Source organism: Neodothiora populina (genome assembly GCF_041146345.1).
Source record: "Neodothiora populina strain CPC 39397 chromosome Unknown canker_contig_13, whole genome shotgun sequence".
Lineage (NCBI taxonomy): Eukaryota > Fungi > Ascomycota > Dothideomycetes > Dothideales > Dothioraceae > Neodothiora > Neodothiora populina.
The window spans coordinates 468,584-485,074 of NW_027191402.1; the positions used below are offsets into that span (position 1 = coordinate 468,584).

The 16,491-nt window shown below is 49.4% G+C and overlaps 7 protein-coding genes across 9 annotated transcripts; 3 read left to right on the forward strand and 4 right to left on the reverse strand.

The window, feature by feature from the left end:
- Nucleotides 1–830: 830 nt before the first annotated feature.
- AAFC00_001758 (uncharacterized protein) lies at nt 831–1,729 on the reverse strand (the record flags this gene model as incomplete). Its single annotated transcript, XM_069340986.1, has 2 exons — nt 831–1,492; nt 1,573–1,729. The coding sequence occupies 2 exons, from the start codon at nt 1,727–1,729 to the stop codon at nt 831–833; spliced, it is 819 nt and encodes a 272-aa protein (XP_069204497.1).
- A 1,127-nt stretch (nt 1,730–2,856) lies between these two features.
- Nucleotides 2,857–4,562, forward strand: AAFC00_001759 (uncharacterized protein; the record flags this gene model as incomplete). The annotated part of the gene is made up of 2 exons (XM_069340988.1): nt 2,857–3,432; nt 3,489–4,562. The coding sequence occupies 2 exons, from the start codon at nt 2,857–2,859 to the stop codon at nt 4,560–4,562; spliced, it is 1,650 nt and encodes a 549-aa protein (XP_069204498.1).
- A 2,640-nt stretch (nt 4,563–7,202) lies between these two features.
- On the reverse strand, nt 7,203–7,855 carry AAFC00_001760 (uncharacterized protein; the record flags this gene model as incomplete). Its single annotated transcript, XM_069340989.1, has 2 exons — nt 7,203–7,634; nt 7,811–7,855. The coding sequence occupies 2 exons, from the start codon at nt 7,853–7,855 to the stop codon at nt 7,203–7,205; spliced, it is 477 nt and encodes a 158-aa protein (XP_069204499.1).
- Nucleotides 7,856–8,989: 1,134 nt separating this feature from the next.
- AAFC00_001761 (uncharacterized protein) lies at nt 8,990–9,557 on the forward strand (the record flags this gene model as incomplete). The annotated part of the gene is made up of 4 exons (XM_069340990.1): nt 8,990–9,023; nt 9,086–9,189; nt 9,251–9,364; nt 9,417–9,557. 4 exons carry the CDS (start codon nt 8,990–8,992, stop codon nt 9,555–9,557), a joined length of 393 nt encoding a protein of 130 aa, XP_069204500.1.
- A 273-nt stretch (nt 9,558–9,830) lies between these two features.
- AAFC00_001762 (uncharacterized protein) lies at nt 9,831–12,543 on the reverse strand (the record flags this gene model as incomplete). 2 transcript variants are annotated; one of them, XM_069340991.1, is made up of 5 exons in its annotated part: nt 9,831–9,901; nt 9,950–10,223; nt 10,276–11,068; nt 11,118–11,655; nt 11,712–12,543. In XM_069340991.1, the coding sequence occupies 5 exons, from the start codon at nt 12,541–12,543 to the stop codon at nt 9,831–9,833; spliced, it is 2,508 nt and encodes an 835-aa protein (XP_069204501.1). The 2 variants fall into 2 exon arrangements, with proteins under 2 accessions (XP_069204501.1, XP_069204502.1); XM_069348517.1 differs by lacking the exon at nt 11,712–12,543 and having other exon boundaries at nt 11,118–11,401.
- Nucleotides 12,544–13,685: 1,142 nt separating this feature from the next.
- On the forward strand, nt 13,686–15,097 carry AAFC00_001763 (uncharacterized protein; the record flags this gene model as incomplete). 2 transcript variants are annotated; one of them, XM_069340993.1, is made up of 5 exons in its annotated part: nt 13,686–13,740; nt 13,802–14,379; nt 14,438–14,828; nt 14,890–14,955; nt 15,012–15,097. In XM_069340993.1, 5 exons carry the CDS (start codon nt 13,686–13,688, stop codon nt 15,095–15,097), a joined length of 1,176 nt encoding a protein of 391 aa, XP_069204504.1. The 2 variants fall into 2 exon arrangements, with proteins under 2 accessions (XP_069204504.1, XP_069204503.1); XM_069340992.1 differs by lacking the exon at nt 15,012–15,097 and having other exon boundaries at nt 14,890–14,963.
- A 16-nt stretch (nt 15,098–15,113) lies between these two features.
- AAFC00_001764 (uncharacterized protein) lies at nt 15,114–15,909 on the reverse strand (the record flags this gene model as incomplete). The annotated part of the gene is made up of 6 exons (XM_069340994.1): nt 15,114–15,138; nt 15,194–15,272; nt 15,334–15,431; nt 15,482–15,570; nt 15,636–15,726; nt 15,797–15,909. The coding sequence occupies 6 exons, from the start codon at nt 15,907–15,909 to the stop codon at nt 15,114–15,116; spliced, it is 495 nt and encodes a 164-aa protein (XP_069204505.1).
- Nucleotides 15,910–16,491: the final 582 nt, after the last annotated feature.

Sequence of the window (16,491 nt, forward strand, 5' to 3'; positions counted from 1 at the left end):
TACAAAAAGTTTTTATTGAGCCTAACTCGATCAGAGCAGTGATAAGATAACAGAGCGGCTTCCAGCGGCTGAAGTCGTCAAAGTCTATATTTCCTTTGTCGAGTATCGCATCGAATGTGCATATTGAGGTTAGTTGGTCGGCGTTCGGCAGAGGCAAAGCCCTCAGGGAAGCCCGTAGAGTTTGTGCAACTCCGCAGTTGTGTTTGTGTGAGAATTGACTGGGAAGACATCATATTGTATCTTTCTCCATTAGATCTGCTTTGCACGAGTCACGTATGATTGATCTGATTCATGAAGTACCTGACATAAATGCAGACATCTTGCGGGGTTCCCAGAAGGTCTTGGACAGGGCGGACCCGATATCGGTGAGGTCCTATCGCCTATTCATACCTGGACATGTTCATCCATGGACCCCGGGTAAGCGTCCGATGTCGGTTGATGATATGCTAGTAAAGTGTTATAATAGCAATTACCACATAAGCCCCATGTACAGTACAGAATATTGGATCGACGGAATTATGTTGAGGATCGTTCCTTGCTCGTTAAGTCACCTTAGGACACCGTGTCACGAATACGAAGGATAAATCGCCGACTATGCATTGCCAAGATCATCATATTCAATCAAAGGGCTCCGCTGAACAAAACCCATGTCACTCACAAGGAGCGCGTTGTTGAACGAGTGTTTCCTGACGGCCATTGAGATGTGAATTAAAGAGACAAAACAACCGTTCACATAAGCAGAAGCACCATGATGCCCTTTCGAAGACGTACACATACGTCCGTAGTACCCAGACTGGAAGAAAAATCACGTGTATCCATGCGTCCATCCTTTATGTCCCAAAGCGCCTCGTGAATTCGTCGAATAGTTTTGGAGTGATCTCATCAGAAGAATTGCCCTCAACCTTCCAGAGGACACCCATGGAGTCGTAATGGTCCAGAAGAGGTTTGCTGGTCTCTTCGAACTTGTGCAGACGAGCCTTCCATGTCTCTGGTTCGTCGTCTGCCCTCTGAACAAGCGGCTCCCCGGTGATGTCGTCCTTGCCTGCGACCTTCGGAGCATGAAAAGTGGTGTTGTAGACCCGCCCTGACGGGGCGTGTATCCACCGATTACATATGCGATCCAGAATGACCTCTATCGGGGTTTTGATATGTACAACCAGGTTTATAGGAATGATCTTGTCCAGTTCGTCAGCCTGCGAGGCAGTGCGTGGGAAACCATCAAGAATAAACGAGGCATCCGGGCTGTTGCTGTACTCAAACTGCTTTTCGGAAGTAGCAGCCGCAACGCTGGTATTGAGATACTCGTCCCCTCCCTGTGCAGCTGAAGCATTGAGACCCGCGAAAGCGGTCGAGGCGCAGTTGAGAGTGATGGGCTTGCGAGGCCCGGTAGATCTGATCCACCCACGGGTAGACAACTCAGACATGATCAGACGCAGCATGGTAGCATCTGGTACAAGAGATCCCGACTTCATGATGGATTCCGCTTGAATGCCTGAAGCGACGGCGTCAGCTCATCTTCAAGTCGTACAGAACTTGGGACCCTGTCGCCAGAGAAGGCGGCTGATGACTTACCCAGAACAGTCCGGCTGCGGACATTGTCCCTCAGGATATCGCCTGAACTTATAGAGGCAAGCTGTGGGAAGCGCTCAAGCATACGCTCGGTCTGCGTGCCCTTGCCGACTCCAGGAGCACCGACAAGAATGATACGTGCGGCCTTTCGCAACTTCATATTGATTTGTGAGGTTCAGGAGAGCCCGGGGTTTTGAGCAGAGGGAATGCGCAGTTCGACGCTTCACACGCGCTTGATTGTACAGACTGATCTTCGGTCAACTACCCTTGTCCAAGGGCGGCCGAGGTTGTTGAGTGAAGTATGTAATGGTGTTTCTGTCAACGCATATTGGATACCCGATTGATGTTCACCAATACATACAAAGTTCACAACTTGACTAGCGGACGGTCAGGATGTAAGATGACAGTGCACGAGGTTAGTCAGGCACTGAACGAAGTATGCTGAATATAAACTAAAAGCTGAGAGAGGCTGAAACTACTGTATATGGGTCCGTGAGAAATGCGGAGTAAGCTGTACTTTATTTCGCGTGTGCTTACTACTCCGCAGAGAATCTGGTAAGCCTGATTCGACGTCTTGTCAGTGCTGAAAGTGGTGTCCAGTACTGATCAGTAAAGTAATCAACAACACTAAGGTAATCTTGTATGCGGACCCGACCACACTGCGACCGGGCATGCATTCGGCCGAGGCCTCAACGGAGAGACGGAGTTAGCGGGGTAAGGGCGCTTTGCAACCAAGGTGAGGTACTTTGTATCTTGTGCATGCAGTGCAATGTGGCTGCGCCGGTGTTGATCCCCGTGCCTGAAATAACATCTGTCGGGATACTGCACTCAAATTTTATGAACGTTGCTCTGGATGCGTGATGCAGGGCAGATTGAGTGGAAGTTCAATGAGTACGACAGTCAGCTAGAACGATCTACGGAACTTGTAACGTGAATCACCTTATGCTCTTGCGCTGCACATGTCCACGGCATACGTAAGTGCGAGGTACCCATATAAAGTCCGTTCTGCGTCAGGGCTTGGCGTTCCTGAACCTGGAAAGATGTTTCATTGTTAGCAATTACTTAATTATACTCCCGCATCTCCATCTCTTCTTACTACATTATTGTCTAGACATAAACCCTCCATTTCATCTCACGTCATCACCGACTAACGACACACCGAAGTTCTACGTTCATTCCTTTATCTTCCGGTCATTCCTGTGAACCCCTGAACAGCCTGTATTTTCTCTTCCATCGCCACCCCTCGCATCCTGCGAGCGTAAAGAGCCATCACTACCACCACCCAGCATGTCTTTCAACCGCACTGCCTCACACATGGCTCCTCTCTTACTGAGGAGCGGCACAAGGACCGCTTTCGCCAGATCTGCCGGACTTAACAGACAATTACCAGCCTTTGCCGCTTTTGTGCCTCGTCGTTCCGTCTCCGGAGAACCCTCGACGTCTTCCGGACAGCACACAACCTACCCTCCTCCGGGATTCAATGCTGAGCAGGCCAAGAAGCCCTTGTCACAAGAAGAAGCCAAGTCAAGAATTGCTACGTCTCCAGCACAAGCGTCTAGCGATCTTCCGAACGTCAACATTCCCCTTAATAAGCCTTCTGAACATGCGCCTACGAAAGCTCAGGAGCAGCAAGCTTTGACCGAGCTGGCCGCTGCGAAGACTGCCGAGGATAAGGCCGAGGAGAAAAAGATTGCCAAAAAGAAGGAGGACGAGAAGAAACTCACTCTTCGTCAAAAGATCATGAAAGAGGTTCACCACTACTGGGATGGAACCAAGCTTCTCGGTACCGAGGTCAGAATCAGTACTAAGCTTGCTCTGAAGATGGCTGCGGGCTATGAATTGACCAGGAGAGAACATCGTCAGGTCAGTATTTGCTGCGATCGTCCTGATATCAATTTATCCTAACTCATTTTCATCAGCTGCGACGCACTGTTCAAGATCTCAGTCGTCTTGTTCCCTTTTCTGTCTTCGTGATCGTACCCTTCGCTGAACTTCTCCTACCCGTCGCTCTCAAGCTCTTCCCCAACATGCTTCCTAGCACCTACGAGGGTCAAAAGTCTCGCGAGGCCAAAGCCTCCAGCCTTCGCTCTACAAGAAAGGACGTCAGCAACTTCCTTCGCCAGACCATGCGTGAGACCGGTCTCCCCGTAAGTGCAGCCAATGCTCAGAGGGATGAGTTCACAGACTTCTTCCGCAAGGTGCGCACTACTGGTGAGGCTCCCACCAAGGCCGACGTCATCCGCGTCTGCAAGATTTTCAAGGACGATTTGACCCTCGACAATCTGTCCCGTCCCCAGCTCGTCGGAATCTGCAAATACATGTCTCTCGGTACATTCGGCACAGATGCCATGCTCAGATACCAGATCAGACATCGTATGCGCCAGATCAAGCGTGATGACCGGGCCATCTCCTTTGAGGGTGTTGAGTCGCTATCCGTACCCGAGCTTCAGACAGCATGTGCTGCCAGAGGTCTACGCACACATGGCATGTCTCCCGGTAGACTCAGAGATGACATGAACATGTGGCTCGAGCTTCGTCTCAAGTACGGTGTCCCGAGCACCCTCCTTGTCTTGTCCAACGCCTTCATGTACGCCCAAGGAAAGGATGTCGAATTTGACTCTCAAATCGATGCCCTACAGGCTGTCTTGTCCAGCATCCCAGAGGAACTCTTCCACGAGATTGAACTTGAGGTCCACACTGCCGAGGGTGCAGCCACTAACAAGCAGCGTCTCGAGGTCCTCCGTGAGCAACAAGAACTCATTGAAGAGGAGAACCAGCAAAGCGAGAAGCAGAGAGAGGGAGGCAAGGAAGCGAGAGTGCGTGACATTGAGAACATTGATGAGGCTACCGAGGAGGTCAGACAAGAAGAAGCCCTCCGTCGTGAGAACGAAGCAGACATGGGAGCGGACGCCAAGGCCGCGAACGCTCAGCAGGCCGCAACATCCTCCCCAGCATCAAAAGACGGTGCAAAGACAGAGGAGCAAAAGGCTTAGTTTTACGCTGAAAGGCGCACTGTGTATTATTGTTGCATAAATATGGATTGTCTGGCGCTACATCAACCAGGATCAAGGAACAAAAGCGAAAAGACCCACCAGAATCGATTATGGGTGGACGTTCAGATGGGGTTGACAGGCGCATGTGCGGCACAAAGGTCCATCAAAAGAGACGCTATCGGAGGTGTTGCATGCGATATTGGACTCCTTGCTCGGTCTTATGTGCAGCCATAGATGTTAGTTGCATTTCGCGCGATAATGCCGAATCACCACTCATAAAGTCCGATACCGCTTCAGACATCAGGTGTGACGTAGAATCACAGGTGGACCATTAATTTCATGATAGTGAATAGTACAAGATTACGATCTTATTAATTCTGCTCGTCGACTTATCCATTGTGATGCCTGGTCGAAGCAGCGCCTTGGTAGTCTGAAACAATTAACGTGAGATATAGTAGATAGTTGAGGGCGGTATGTGAAAAGGCAAGACCCTGGTGGAGGGGGGTCAGCGAAATGCGGCAGAATCGTACTTTGTACGGCGGGGTCCTCCTCTATCGCAGTTCTAGTACAGTATGCTGGACAGCGAGACACTCTGTATCTTACGGTTACTATTTTAGGGCTATTTTGGTCGCCAAGCGATGCAGCTGAGGTGGTGCAGCGCATCTCTCGCATGATTCCTTACTTCAGCATAGCAATGAGTCAACGACAACCCGTCGATAAACTAACTTCCTTGCACATGTAAGGTCAATGGCTCCGGGCTGGAGAGGCTCGTAAGTCGGCTTCAGCATGCGAGGCATGCTAGCACTCTTATTCCGACACAGGCTCGGCCCCCGCCCTGTAACTATCAGGCTACTAGATCAGAGCCGTAGCTGTGTCTTTAATCATGGTGGTGAACGCTTTGTATGCCATAGGTCTGAACATGGTCGTGGATTTAGCCATCGCCATGGCGCGGGTGCCGTTCGCGAGTCTAGGAGGCATTATACGTCCCATCGAAGGTCAAGGGAGCATAGAGAGCCAACGGTTGGGACAATTACGCCAGTGTCAGACGAGTCTTCGATTATCGTTTCACAGTCGCCATACTATTTCGAAGCTGGATATGCGCTATTTGCCAAACGACCTTCTAGGCCTTTCCCTCCTCCGTTCCTCTCACCACCTTCTGGCTCATTTTCCGATCCCCTGAGTACTCATGACCGCAGCCGAGATCGAAGACCCTCGGTCAATGGAGAGATGATCCGCGGCATCACGAACGGCGATGACTCTGTTCTCGTCAGTGATAACTTTATAGGCGTCAACGATGGTGTCGGAGCCTGGGCGACACGTGAGAGAGGACACGCTGCGTAAGATGTGTCGCTGATGTCTATTGATCGCGCATCTTGTGTACTAACGATATACTTATCCAGCTTATGGTCGCGACTGATTTTGCATTTCTGGGCTCTCGAAGCGGAGAAAGACCGCTACGGCGAATCGTCTGAGCCGGATCCAGTTCGCTATCTCCAGTCGGCATACGAACAAACGAAAGCGGCAACTGCTGACCCCGTATGGTACGGCACATCGACAACTTGCGCTGCTTTGATCCATACCAACCCTAGCGACCCCGCCCATCCTATACTGTATGTGACTCAGCTAGGCGACAGCCAAATACTTGTCATCAGGCCTCAGACGGAACATGTTATATATAAGACCACTGAGAACTGGCACTGGTTCGACTGTCCTAAACAGCTCGGTACCAACTCGCCAGATACTCCCACCAACGACGCCGTCATGGACAAGCTTGCTATCGAAGAGGACGACATTGTCCTTGCTATGTCCGATGGCGTCATCGACAACTTGTGGGAGCACGAAGTCGTCGAGAATGTCTTGACGAGCTGGCGCAAGTGGCAGTCTGTGCCGACTGACAAAAAAGAACCTCACGACGACCCCACTACATATGCAGATGGTATGCGCTTTGTTGCCCAAGAGCTTGTCAAGGCTGCTCGTACCATAGCTGAAGATCCTTTCGCCGAATCTCCTTATATGGAAAAGGCGATTGACGAAGGTCTCAGTATTGAGGGTGGTAAACTCGACGACATCAGTGTAGTTGCCGCCCTCTGCACACGCAGAAGGGGAAAGTGATGAGGGATACTTGAACCTCTTACAGTCCAGATGGTGCCGATTTCATGGCACAGCCTCGAGTAGTTTTAGGTGTCTCCGGCTTTCTCCTCCTTCCTCCAAACAGGCTAGCATAAAAGGAAATACGGTCACGCACTGAAACAATACGGATGACCATGGCCGTCATATATAGCGGGAAAATACGCCTGACGGGACAAGATGCATTTCAGCGTCATATACCGTGATGTCGTGGCCATACACCAACATCTATATGTCATATATGCAGCTTGTATGACTGTTGGCGTGTTTCGTCACTCATCAAGTGAGAAGACCCCGATGTTAACGAGCACATGGTTCTTAGTTGAATCTGGGTTGATTGATAATCCTCGAGAAGCATATGGGCCCGAGTCTCATGATCTCGATCACCGCATCTTGTAGATAGCACACAACGTATCCGTCAACGACACGAGTAATCAACGAGTTTCATCTCTTCACTGCGCTCTTCCACCCGACAAGTTGTCGTCAAACTTTCTCACTCTTCGCTCGACCATATCAACACGCAGGCCTCCGCTTAACAAAATCTTCCAAATCACCACGCGTCGAAACCCCAAGGACAAACTTGCGTTCAGCATCCGTAACAACAGCAAAGTCCTGCCTCTCCGTCGGTCCATCCTCGAGCGATCCCTCGAAGAAAGCCTCAAGATCCTCAAGGGGCGTATCCATAGTAATAACCCTATACTTCCTGCCCTTGCGCTGAAACCTCGTCATGGCCTTCTCCACCGCGTCGTTTTCGTCGATCGCGCCAGAGGTCAACAGCTCCTTGAGGCGTGGTATCGAGAGGTAGCCTAGCAGGGCGCGGGTTTCGGGCGATACGACGGTCAGGTGCGTGTAGTCGCGCTCGAAGGCAGTCATCAGAGCGTGCGAGACGGGTGCGGTGGGTGAGGTCGACATTGCCGAGGGCGGGTCCAGGTCTTCTACTGTTGCCTATTGCTTTCACGGGTTGGTATGCAGTCTAATTTTCTCTTCTCTTTGGGGGTTCATGTTTGTATTTAGAATGGTGGGTAAAAGAATGCTCTTCTTGTGGGTTGTGGAATGGAATCCAGGCACTCTCGTGATTGCGTGTGTAGGTTTTGAATTTGGAGAAGCTGGTGATCACATACCCCTCTATACTTCTTCGCCCGCTCTTCTCTCGTCTTGTCTGCCATGTTTGCTATATCGATTATATTGATTCTTGTATCTGACTCTGTGTGACCGGTTCGATGCAGCAGAGTCCAACGTATTTCAAACTCTTTTGACACTGCTAAGATGGAATGTGTTCTTGATCAGGAGATACGAAGACGCCCGCCTGTCACTGTAGTGTCTAAGATGTGGGGGAGGGGTCGTTTTCCCTTCGGTCTGAACTACAAAAACTCAAAATCGGCGGACCCCACTATGCCATCGCCCTTGCATGAGGTGAGATACAGTCATGGATGGTGTGATTTTGTGTATGGCGAAATTAGCAGAGGAGTCATGTAGAAGGACACGACTGTGTTTGGCTTGTGTGTTTATACCAAGCATTGTTTGGAGAAGGCTGTTGCTGTGTATGTACTGCTGGTTCTGTGTTCATAAATACCTACTTCTCGAAGCATTTGGTGAATTCATGTACTGTAGGAAGATCACTTCTGGTTTATTTCGATATACCACGTTTGTATGTACGTATCTCATGTAGGCATTATTACAGGGTACGGTCCATTATTCGAGTGATCCCCTACAATAATCCATCATCAATCGTGTACTAACAACCCATTCGCAACCCGTGTCCAAAGGAAAAAAAGGAACACTGTATGCTCTAATCATGACCACAAAAGGATCCAACGAATAAGCACAGCCAGGCTTATCGCCCATAGCCCAAGAGAAAAGCCGCGGACGACGGCCATCTTTCATTGCTTGGCCATGAAGTCACGCTCGTCTTTCGTTTGCTTTCCATGTACAGTACAATCGCAAAAGTACCATGCCGAGTCTAGAGAAAAGAGGAATGGAATCCACGTGCTGCTGAACCATAAGTCACAGGTAAGGTAAGGTAGGATGTCTTGTGTTGACCCTGAAGGCATCGGAATGCTCTACTACGTCATCGTGGACGCATGCCCAATCCCCATGAGGGTATCCATGTCACCCTTACCAGTAGATGTACATATAAGCCAGGTTGGTAGGCGATCAGGTCAGAGACGATTGTTCCGACTGCACACATCTCAACCGTAGTTCTTTTGTTCTTTCTTCGCATTTGTAAATCACACACTCCTTCCCTCACGCTGCAAGAACAATTCAACAAGGACTTTATCCGCGAATATAAATTATCCATTATGGCTGAAAACATGCATTCGACCGGCCGTGGAGGTGTGACATTTCTTATTGCCATACAAAGCAAGGCCGAAGTGAATCACTAACGCAAAACAAAGGAGCTGGCAATATTGGAAAGGATGACTCCACCCTCTACACCGACGGCGGAATCATTCGCGAAGGCGTCGAGGGAAAGTCCAACAAGCCGGAGTACTCTAGCGGCGTATGCTTTCCCCAAGAGATCCGTAATTGTGTTTTGGTTGTCAACTAATGCGAGTGCGCAGAGAGGCGGGATGGGCAACATCGTAGATAACCCCGATGTTTCAAGCAAGCCATCGGAGGATGTAGTCCCAGAACCTGCAATGCGACCTGCGCACCAGGAGAACTTCCACACAGGGGTGAGTTGTGAAATTGTAAAGTCAGACGACGACCTACTGATTCTGTCGGCAGCGTGGCGGAGAAGGCAATGTCCACAAGGAGAAGTATGGTGGACACAGCCATGCTCATAAGGAAAGCATCGGCGACAAGGTCAAGCATATGCTGCACATGGACAAGGAAAAGGAGCATGACGCAGCCGAGAAGACAACTTGATAGGAGAGCGGATCAGGTTCAATGGAGTAGATATACCCAGCTTACCACGAAGAGGAAGCGTCTGATGGACGATATGCGGGTTTAATGCCACTTTTGCTGGACTTATATTTCTATTTTATTTTGTTCTATGACGCTGATCATAGTTTTCCCATAATCGATGTTGATCCGTTTTATGTGGCTAGGGTCTGTCCAGGTACTGATTATGGATCGTTCTCCGGTAATCTTACTTTTACAGCGCGATTGCCTACGGCGCAGCGCCTGTACGCCGCGCAATCACTGACCACTCAGGGATTCCAGAGCATTGAGGGCTTCAGCAGCAACCTCGACTGCCTTCGGGGGAAGTCCTGGACCATGTTAGCCCTGCCATTTCTCTTTTATTGAGGACTACTCACCTGCAAGTTTCGCAACCTTCAAAGCATGCGAATCCCGGTTCACTCCTTCACGGAGTTTGTGAACATAGACCCAAGTACCATCTGCTTGCTCGGCGATGGATGTACAATAACGCGCCAACTTCTGAAAATCTGCAGTCATTTCCACCAATTTGTGAAAGTGCGTGGCAAATAATGCCCTACACTTGTTTTCGTTATGCAGGTGGTGGAGGCATGCATAGCCCACAGCCGTCCCATCCTCTGGTGTAGTTCCACGTCCTACCTCGTCCATGATGACCTGCAATGAGTTAGCTTGTAGTCGTAGCATACCAGCGATACCGTATACACACAAATGAGCGCTCCGTGGCTTGATTCAGGATATCCGCAACCTCGAGCATCTCGACCATGAAGGTCGACTGATGATTGTACACATCGTCCGCAGAGCCAATCCTGCTGAATAGCTTGTCCACTAATCCGATCTCGGCGTACGCAGCAGGTACGAAGCACCCCGTCTGCGCAAGAATTGTTATCAATGCATTTTGACGAAGAAAAGTGCTCTTCCCAGCCATGTTGGGCCCGGTTATGAGCAGAATGGTGTTCTTCTCTCCCACTGTACAATCGTTTGCGGTAAAGCGTCTCCCATGCTCCTGTAGTCCGATATCCACCATCGGGTGTCTGCCCCCTATGATATTGTGTTCCGTCCCTGAGTTTAGTATAGGTCTCACTAAGTTCCTTTCCTCGGCTAAAATCGCAGACGAGCATGCAACATCGAGTTCATCCAGTCCAGCAGCATTGCGGCGAAGTTTAGTCAGATTAGTTATGACCTCTTTGCGTAGCGCAAGAAATATCCGCTGCTCTTCGGTCCTGATCCTTGATCTCAAGTCATCCAGCTTCAGCCCAAGTGTGGTCCAGTCTTGCAAGTAAAACGTTCTTGTGCTTTTTGTCGAGCTTATGTGCCTAGCACCATCAACAGCTGTGCGGGCATCTTTGCCTTTGACATGACAGAAATGTCCCAATTGTGGCGTCCATTTGAGCATAAGACTATTGCTTCCGAGTTCTTTGCGTAGACGAAGAGTGAGTGAAGTTCGTTGATCGTCAATTTCGGCCAGTTGGGCATGCGCCTGACGCAGAAACGTACTCGCACTTCATTCGTCAGCTTTGGCCCCTTGGTCTGCTAATTCTTGCTACACACCTTTTTCGCATGATCCATATTTCGCCATCATGCTCTTGCGACACGTCTGCAGGTACCCCTTTCGCTGGCTTTTTGACACCCTTGGCTGTGTGTAGCCCTTCCTCAGCGGTCCGTTCTTCTGCCATGCTTGCAAAAGTAGCAGCCTCAGTATCTTCTGCAAGATGCTGTCGTGATAGCCCATCTTCGTCGATTGCGTTGCCGATGCGCGTGGCAAGGCGAGAGGGACCCTCGAAGTCGAATCTCGCGAGCAGACCGGAAAGGCTTGACAGATGGAGGTCAGTCATGCCTGTTGTATCAAGACCTGCTACATGCTGCTCGATAAGTAGATATATATTGTGTGTTACTGTGATGGTCTTGCATAACGCAAGCAGATCATCTGCGTCGCCTCTACCTATAGAAAACTTCTGCAAAAGACGCAAGCTGTCCGATGAGCGTCGTAGAAGTGAGACGATATTACTTCGGAGGAGAGGATTAGCGACGAGATGTTCCACCAGATCTAAACGACCATTGATAATATCCAGCGACATGGAAGGTGATACTGCATTCATATCAGTTTAGAAATTGTAACAAATAAGGCGTGAGGCTATATGATACCCAGTCGCTGGTTGAGAAGCCTGGCACCGCTTTTGGTCACAGTCCTCCTCACTGCATGTAACAGACTTCCCTGAAATGCACCTTCACGTAAAGTCGTACGTATCTCAAGGCCACGCAAAGTGTGTCTGTCGATGCTCATATTTTCCTTCTCTATCCTCCGGACAGGGCACTGCAGCGATAACTCCATGTCCATGATTTTGTCTTTGACATAATCTAACAACAAAGAAGCTGCTGATATCTCGTTGATACTGAACGCAGGGCGAGATTCTGCCGGTATGGGTTTGTCTAGCAGCGAAGACCAGTCATCGATGGTGGAAAGCGGTTGGACAGGAGAATGCAATGCTATGACATGGCTACCCTCACCGAAGAGTGTACTTAAGTCGACGTTAAGAGTGTGCTTTAGCTTGGTGTCGAGGATTATTTCTTTAGGTCGTATGCGTGCCACAACCGACTTCAAGGACGCCAATTGTGTCGATTGAGTGTAAAATTCACCACTTGACAGATCTACCCATGCTAAACCAATGGAGGCCAGTTGGCAATGTGACAAGATGTTGGTGTCCATATTCACATTATCGATGGAGGTCGTTGAGGGTTCATCGTCAATGTGGACACTTAGTACATAGTTGTCCTCGAAGGGATCAACGAAATTCTCGTCTATGAGTGTACCTGGCGTGATGACACGGGAAATTCGCCGAGTATATAGAGTGCCACCAGTCCTGACCTGTTCTGCGGCAGAATTACGAAATTCCTCACTTATGGCCACATGCAGCTGTAGACCCTGCACAAGGACTTTGAGATAACGGTCCAGGTAGATATATTGGAAACCAGCCATTGCGACTGGGCCGAGACTGGTTTTCCTCTGAGCGACTTTGAGATTTAGAAGTGGAGCATACTGCTCAGCCTGTTCGGCATACAACTCGTAGAAGTTTCCAACTCGAGTGAGTACGACGCAGTCGCTAAATTGCTTGACATGGTTGAGGTGTTGCTGTATTACCGGTGGGTAAGCAGGAAAGTTTTCTTCATCCTGGCTGCTAGACAGTGGTGAAACCAATGCGCCCTGGGGGAGGGGCGTGAAATCAATGGAAGTCTTTGTCTTCGCACCTCGCCTTGAGCCTGAGAGACGTAGGGCAGGCAAGGCGAAACGTTCACTTGGTCCATGAGCATGCAGAGGGGCGTTGCAAGCGACCCTTACCAATCTCCTCCATGAGCTGGGACAAAAGTGCTTGATGGTCATTTGTTCATTTGCGCTTACCAGTAAGCACGACGGATCTCCTACCAATCAGGGACATGTTCCTGCAATACGTCATTAGCTGGTCCTGGAAGGTAGCGTCCACGAAGGTCCCCTTTGAGCGAACGAAGAATAGGAAATAGTCTTGGGAGATCGGGAGAGACAGATTGTCCTCGAAAGACTCACAGTCTATCAAGATTCATATGCGTGAATCGAGACTCGAGACTCTGGGTGTAGGGTAACATAAGATCTAATCTATCCCTTCTACTTATACGTATTGAGACAATTGCCGTCGAAGTACATTAAAAGAAGAACGATCGAGACGGTCTGAGAAACGAGGAGAGACTGACTCTACTTATTTGTACGGCACCTACTTGTTGTCTCGATACGTGTCTGGTCGCTGTAGAAAGCATTTCACTCAAGCATGTACAATATTCTGGAAAGTCGGTCCTTTACCAGTTCTAATCAACACAACGTAGGCACTAAGATCAAAGATGTCAAAGGTCGGTCGGGGTTGCTTCGGATCTCGGTATTTGGATGTTTCTCCAACAGATCGAGCTTAGGGCAACTCCATATCGATACTGTGACGCTAGTGCTGTATACCTTACACTTTGATTCGACGAGTGACCAACATACCGGAGCATTTTCGATCAAATATCATACATACTTGATATTCAATCGCTATACAATCCACTGTTTAAATTCGATATTGAACAGTGCAACCAGTTTGCACCAAATCTCCCATCATGGCTCACGACTTTCCACCTTTACAAAATGACCTGCTTCTTCGGACTGCCCGAGGTACGTGCGATCGCGCAACGAATGGGAAAGGAAGTAGGTCGTGATGTTGACAGTCGTATAGGAGAAAAGGTTGAGCGACCACCGATGTGGGTAATGCGTCAAGCAGGCCGCTACCTTCCTGAGTACCACCAAGCCAAAGGCTCCCATGACTTTTTTGAATGCTGCCGCTCGCCTGAAATCGCATCTACCCTGACGCTGCAGCCAATCGAGCGCTATGCCGGACTTATAGATGGAGCCATCATCTTCTCCGATATTCTTGTTATCCCACAGGCCATGGGCATGGAGGTGATCATGGTTGACAAGAAGGGACCTCATTTCCCTGATCCTCTGATGAGCCCTGAGGACCAGCAATACAAGGAGGTCATGGAGCGCAAAGTTGACGTCAAAGAGGGTCTCGACTATGTCTACAAGGCCATAACACTCACTAGACACAAGCTCGCTGGACGTGTGCCGCTTTACGGCTTCTGTGGCGCGCCTTGGACTTTGCTGAGCTATATGGTCGAGGGCGGCGGCAGCAAGATCTTCAAACAGGTCAAGACTTGGATCTTCAAGTACCCTAACGAGAGCAAGGCCTTGCTGCAAAAGATTGCCGAACTGTGTGTCGAGTACTTGGCTTTGCAGGTAGTCGCTGGAGCCCAGGTTCGTGCATATACACTCTGCTATCGTGTCGCTCCAACACTGACATCTGCGTCTATAGATCCTCCAGGTCTTCGACTCCTGGGCTGGTGAACTGTCACCAACCTCTTTCAAGACATTTTCCCTCCCCTACCTCAAATACATTGCAGACCACCTTCCCTCAAGACTGAAGGAACTCGGCCAGGAGCAGGTCCCAATGACAGTCTTTGCCAAGGGTGCTTGGTACGCGCTTGATGACCTCTGTGACACGGCATATAATGTCATTGGACTGGACTGGTTACACGATCCCAAAGAAGCTTATGCCATTGCTCAGGCCAAAGGCAAAGTCCTTCAAGGCAACGCCGATCCTGGTGTTCTCTACGGTGGCAAGGAAGCCATCACGGCTGTTGTGCAAGAAATGGTGGACGGCTTTGGAGGAGGCAAACAGGGCTGGATAGCCAATCTTGGTCATGGTAAGTGCAGAGCTGGATCTACTCTGCCTACATCGTAATCTATCCTAATACTTTTCCACAGGCATAACTCCCTTCGTCAACCCGGACGATCTCAAGTTCTACTTCGAGGAGATCCACAGACTTTCAGGTAGATGAGCATCCACCTTCATGTTGCATAAGTCGCCTGTCGAACAATGACATTAGGGAAATCACAAGCCGTGGCCAAGCCCCAAGACGCCAACGCGGAGCAAACGATGCATCATCGCAACCTCACGCACAGTGATTGGTAGATGCGGGAAGCACAATTTACTCTTCGCCGATGTCCTCGTACCTGTACATATCTGGTCAGCTCTAGGTTTACACATCGACAATCTTGCGGCAGCTACCAATCCTGAGGGCGCTCCTTGATGAACTTTGTCATCAGGGCCTCGGCTTCGGCATTCTTGAGGTTGATCACTTCAATTCCTGTTGTATCACGTTAGCAAGATAGCAGCGATGTCTATGTATAGCATTCGGGAAACGTCACCTCTTTGCTTCAGGTATTCTTCACCACCAACAAAAGTGTTGTTTTCCCCAAGAACCACACGCTTGACCTTGTAGAGGATGCAGGATCCAGTGCACATACTGCAGATGCTTAGTTGGCACTCTACTACTGGCTACATCTGTGAACTTACTCGCAAGGACTGAGCGTCGTGAACATGGTGGCACCTCTGTAGGCAGAAGCAGGCAATCTGCCGGCGTTCTCGAGAGCGCTAATCTCGGCCTGCCAGTGGTATATCAACATGTGCAGATCATCAAAAGTGGCGAGGCTCTACATAAGATACGCACATGAATGGTAGGGCTCTTCTTTTGTATTCTCATGTTATGACCACGGCCCAGGATCTTGCCGTCGGCTGCCACAAGACAGGCTCCAATTGGACTGAATGGTGATGAAGTCAACATTCACCTGCACATACTGGTCTGTACGAAGTCCACGATCTAGCACTCACACTCCGCCTTCTGCGGCACCTTGTTTCGCCTCTTCAAGTGCAGCCTTCCATCCTGCAGAGTTCTGAAGGTCGCTAGTGTTCTCCATGTCGCCGCTGTTGTACTTGATGACCATTTTCTACGAGGTGCAGTGGAGCGTGAAACTAATAGCCTATTTTGAGGTAACTTTTTCCAGTCATTGGTGGTTCCAGAATGTACCCCAGGTATGATGGACTCCGGCAGCGGCGACAATGCTTGGCTAGTGCTTGGTTGAGATGTAGAAAGTGCAGCAGGGGATAGAAAGCCGACCCATGATATATTCGCAATCTATTGGGCTATTCTAGCTTTTTACATATTGTAATGTACAAGGGTAATGTCTCAAAGTAAAGATCCGAAAAGATTATTTTTAGTCTTGTAGAGCACATGCAACGTTCGCAGAGACAGGAGCCATCAAGAGTATTTTATCATATGAAATATGCGCCGAATAACCATTTGGGGAATGTACTTGTATATGGAAGCAGCTACCGTATCTGCTAATTATATATTCAAATACATTGACAGCGAGACTGATGGAAAACTCGCGAGCCCGCACTTCGCAAATGACCATGACTTGTTCCATCTCACTACATCTATTCTAGAAATCGACAATACAAATAAACTAATAATTGGTTATTCGTACAAGGCGTCACGACAGAAAATGGTGGTGGACTATCTGGGT